The sequence below is a fragment of the Coregonus lavaretus genome, assembly GCF_964263955.1.
Source record: "Coregonus lavaretus genome assembly, chromosome: 37".
Taxonomy (NCBI): Eukaryota; Metazoa; Chordata; class Actinopteri; order Salmoniformes; family Salmonidae; genus Coregonus; species Coregonus lavaretus.
Genome location: NC_140024.1, coordinates 13,866,723 through 13,871,904, shown reverse-complemented (window position 1 = coordinate 13,871,904; position 5,182 = coordinate 13,866,723). Strand labels below are relative to the sequence as shown.

The 5,182-nt window shown below is 39.1% G+C and overlaps 1 protein-coding gene across 1 annotated transcript; it reads right to left on the bottom strand.

Moving 5' to 3' along the window:
- Positions 1–273: 273 nt before the first annotated feature.
- Positions 274–4,918, bottom strand: LOC311111618 (cytochrome b5-like). The gene is made up of 5 exons (XM_084154390.1): positions 4,549–4,918; positions 2,761–2,889; positions 2,563–2,589; positions 2,398–2,432; positions 274–2,283 (listed from the first exon to the last, which is right to left on the bottom strand). The coding sequence occupies exons 1-5, from the start codon at positions 4,738–4,740 to the stop codon at positions 2,193–2,195; spliced, it is 474 nt and encodes a 157-aa protein (XP_084010516.1). The 5' UTR covers positions 4,741–4,918; the 3' UTR covers positions 274–2,192.
- Positions 4,919–5,182: the final 264 nt, after the last annotated feature.

Genomic DNA, 5,182 nt, shown 5'->3' with positions numbered 1-5,182 from the left:
GACAGTTAACACAATACGAATGTAAAACAGTGTTTTATATTAGTCCAATCATTAGAATTCAACGACACTCACTACATAGGGCAGCATTAAAGTACTTGAACTTTTTGAATTGCAAATGGATGTGCATAGGAAGAGACAAACATATATCCTGCACAATGTGTGTAAGGCAATATAATTAATCCAGGTTATAATATATATATATATATATATATATATATATATATATATATATATATAACACACCAATTATCTCATTCTTAATTTTTGTTTTTTAAAGCATAGTATCACCAAATAAATGCAATTTAACTTACCAATACATCAAAAGAGAATATACATGGTGTGCAGCCTTTGTAATGCAATAGGTAGAGATTTAGAGGCCTACTCGATCAGTCGATGCATGCATGCAACGCAATGAATAGCTGAACATAAATTATGTACTTTAACTATGAGGCATATTGTTCAATCAAGTCATTGGTTCAAATCAATGATGATTTTTAAGTTTCAAATGACAAATTGCATGACAATCTATACTCAAGCAAACATTTGTTAGAATGCTTCATTTCTAGCTTTTCCTATGTTCAGTCACCAGAAATTAAATACTGGGCAGCAGTTTTTGAGGAGAATTAAGACTCACGATGAGTGTGCAACTCAACCTAAACAAAAAAACATGCTAATCAGATTTCTCAGTGTAAGAAAACAGCATTATTTCTTATAGATATGACCCCATAACCTGTGTTGCCATACTCTATTACACATAAATATATTTCTACTTCCTAGACCTAGAGCATAGAGATGGTGGGGTTAGCCACTAAACATGTCTGAACAAATGGAGAGAAATCCAGTGAGCTCCAAAGGTATTGGGACAGTGAAGTGACACATTTTTTGTTGTTTTGAAATGATAATGACTATGACCTTAAAGTGTAGACTTTTTTTTTTGTCATTTAGCAGACGCTCTTATCCAGAGTGACTTACAGTTAGTGAGTGCATACATTATTTTTTTATTTTTCATACTGGCCCCCCGTGGGAATCAAACCCACAACCCTGGCGTTGCAAACGCCATGCTCTACCAACTGAGCTACATCCCTGCCGGCCATTCCCTCCCCTACCCTGGACAACGCTTGGCCAATTGTGCGCCGCCCCATGGGTCTCCCGGTCGCGGCCGGCTAACGACAGAGCCTGGATTCGAACCAGGATTTCTAGTGGCACAGCTAGCACTGCGATGCAGTGCCTTAGACCACTGCGCCACTCGGGAGGTCTTGGGGGTGTAATATTTGTGCGTCTAACTTTCTCACTCATTATTCACAATTCATTCAGAATTATCCGTAATCATGGTAGCATCCACATTAATGTAGAGGTGTTTAGAAACATATTCGATTCTTATTTACAATAAAAGTGACTAAAATGGCACAATAACACATTATTTACCATGAATCTCTATTGGGTACAAAATAATCTGATACACAACCAAAACAAACAACAAATGCATCCAACAAATGTGTCACAACCTTGATGTAGTCATTGTGTGCTATGAATATGGGACCAAATACTTAACTTTTTACTCCACATTAGTGAATTTGTTCCATTTATCTTTGGTACCCTAAAATGGGGGGACTATGTACAAAAAGTGCAGTAATTTCTAAACGGTTCACCCGATATGGATGAAAATAACCTGACAGTCTGCACTTTAACCTCATAGTCATTGTATCATTTAAAATCTAAAGTGCTGAGTACAGAGCCAAAACAAAACAAAAATGGTCACTGTCCCAATACTTTTGGAGCTCACAGTAAAAGTCTCACAAAGCAGATAGCGACAACAGTTTGCAGATATAAATGACAGTTTAGATCACTTGCATGTGAATAAGTAACTTAAAAAGACACCACACAATAAGTATCACAAAAGGCAGAGTGAGTAAACAATATGAATAGATTAGAAAACGATTTAAAGAGACTGAGGGCAGAAAGTTTCCCGATGCATCTCACCCCACTGCCTGTTGGATGAGGTCTAGAAAAGTAAGCAGAGGGATTCTTTTATCCTTTCCCTCCCTTTCCTTCAAGGTGAGGGCACTGTGTGAGTTGAGTGGGACGCGGGGCGCACCTCTGAAAAGTTGTGTGCGTTCAATGCAAGGGGGGTTTGGTCAAACATGTCAAGGCCTCCAGACAGAACGAATGAGAAGAGACGACAGCGTCAGGACTCAGGAAGACTTGTGCTCCAGCATGTAGTATCGATACATGATACCCACAACAACTGCAGCTACGGCAGGTATCAACCATGTGGTCCACGAGCTAGAGAAAGAAGGAAAGAGCACTTAGACATTCAGCCAGGGAACAAAAACAGCTCAGTGAAGAATGATTAGGAGCCATCTCCTAATAATCAAATTCTTATCGCTTATGACTGACCTGGAGCCATCTCCTGAAGTTGTAATGAATGCTTCCTGTGGGATAATTGTTGTTGTTGTTGATAAAACAAAGTTCAAGGGTTAGCATTAGTAAAATAGGTGTTACATTATTATAAAACATTTTTACAGAACATTTACTTGAATATTGTGTGAAAATATACTTTACCTTTGCGCCATCCTTCTTCCTGTCATCCTAAAAGACAGGGAATCATTTACACACTTTTACAATCAGAATAAATCATGCCACAGATAATGTTTTTGTTCCATTATTAATTGAAAACTATGTTTCAAAGACACTTGTGAACAAACAAACAAATTTGCAATAACTGAGAGTTCAACAGTTGAGAGAAAGCAATCTCTGTACCATATGGAGCTCCCCAACGTAGTACTGGATGAGCATCTCTCTGGCATCTGTAGAGTGCCCAACATCCTCAAAGCTCTCTGTGGCATCTGCACCTGCCTGCTCCACCAGAACCTCCTCTCCTCCTGGATGCTGGAAACACAGAAACAAGTGGTTGACTTAATCATGATCTGTCACTACCAATAGTTGGAATGTAATCACAGACTACACAATTATAGCATATGATGTCCTACATGGTATGGATGGCTGGCTTATGTCGACCTAAATGTAAATATGATAAATGTGTTAAATAAAGCTCTGAACTCTTAATTCTCTGATATCCTGAAATGATTATGCATTTACATATTATAGGGATAGATTGCTTCATCATAATGGTTAAAGCTCCAATGTTTACTTTTTTGTTGGCAGGCTCACTCTTTGAAGTTAAACAAATCTTACAGTGTGGTTTTACTTCACAAATACAGCCTTGATAATATAACACATGAAATAGGTCATACTTGTAACTAACCCCTTTAATCTTAGCCTGAAATCCAGAACATGTTTTGCTAACATTCCACTCCTTGTACTCTGTGCCATTGGCAAAAATTGTTTAGCATTAACATGGAGTGGAATGATAGCTAAACAGACTGGTACCCCAGGTTACTTTCATCTTTTAATAATAATATGCCATTTAGCAGACGCTTTTATCCAAAGCGACTTACAGTCATGCGTGCATACATTTTTTTTGTGTATGGGTGGTCCCGGGGATCGAACCCACTACCTTGGCGTTACAACCGCCGTGCTCTACCAGCTGAGCTACAGAGCATCTGCGGTCATGCTTTGCCATTGGCATTGTATTTTGACTTATTTGTACATCATACCTTGAGATGCTCTGGATAAGAGCGTCTGCTAAATGACTAAAATGTAAATGTAAAAATGGTGCGTTGCGCAACTTTTGGCTACTGACCTCTTGTAACCCCTAGCTAGTTTTGTAACCTTTGCCAAGTGGACTAAAGTCCCACTGTGGTAGTTATAGCTACAGTAAGAGGACCAGGCAAGGATTAACTACCTAGCGCACAATTAGGAGTGGTCGTGACAAAATGTTGCAAAATTATTTTGGCAAATTAAGCTAGGCATACCTAACTAACGTTAGTTACGTTAGCTAGCTAACGTTACGCTAGGTAATTTCCATAATAACGCATCTCCAGGTGCAACATTACACCATCTTTGTTAATATTATTGGGAATATGCAGGTAGACACAGATAGCATACACAGTTAAGTTAGCCACATCATTAGGGCGGCAGGTAGCTTAGTGGTTAAGCGCGTTGTGCCAGTAACCGAAAGGTCGCTGGTTCTAATCCCCGAACCGACTAGGTGAAAAATCTGTCGATGTGCCCATGAGCAAGGTACTTAACCCTAATTGCTCCTGTAAGTCGCTCTGGATAAGAGCGTCTGCTAAATGACAAAAATATGAAAAATATATAAATATATTAGCTAGCTAGTTAAACTGGCAAAACACACAATAGCCAAAATAGCCAATGGTATTGCTGGCAAGCTGCCACCTTCAGCCTGTGTTGACTGAGCGTTGGATAACTAACGTTAGGCTATGGTAGCTAGCTAGAAAGACCCAGACCTTCACATAAGTGCATTGTTACTTAGCTAGTTAGTTAGTTATCTATCTAGCTAGACGTTTAGGTTGGCTTTGGATACGAAATGAATTTGAAACCAAGATGAGACCAATATTCTAGCTAGCTAGTAGGGTCGTAGCTAATGTGTTAAGTTAGCTAGCAACGGTGGTATTTTGATTTTACCTCCTCCAAGAAACTGGTGACGTTATACACTTTATCGTGGATGATAATCCATGTGTCCTTGCTCATATTATGAGCTTTTATTTCTTCCAAGGTGTAGTATTTCACATCGCTTTCTGCTGTGTGATTCACGTCCCCCATGTTGTTAGCAGCACCATTTGTGTTGATCGTGTTATCGTTCATTTCCTCGCCCATTCTGTCTGTGTTTTAACACTTTGCCTAGCTAGCTAAGTACCTAAATTACACTTTGATTATCCAAAGTTGAATCGTATGCTGTAGAGTTTGAGAAAGAATGAAGGCTCGTGTATCCAATGTGGACTGCCTTAGCAATGCATAAGCCTGAGTTTCCCCTCAACCGGCATATCGTTACATCAGCAGACATGTGGAAAGGACCAATGATTTCATTCCGGTGTCACCTTCCAATGAACATGTATTGACTTTTAGACAAATAACCAATGAAATGCAACATTGTAGAATTGTAACCAATCACAGGTAACCTTTAGATGCTCATGAGACCTCGTCATTTAGCATGTCAATGGAAGAGCTTGATCAAGTATTTTACATTACTCACATTTCAAATCAGTTTTGTTGCTCCTTTGATTTGACCCCCAATGTTGTGAAATGTTCTCAGTGGATT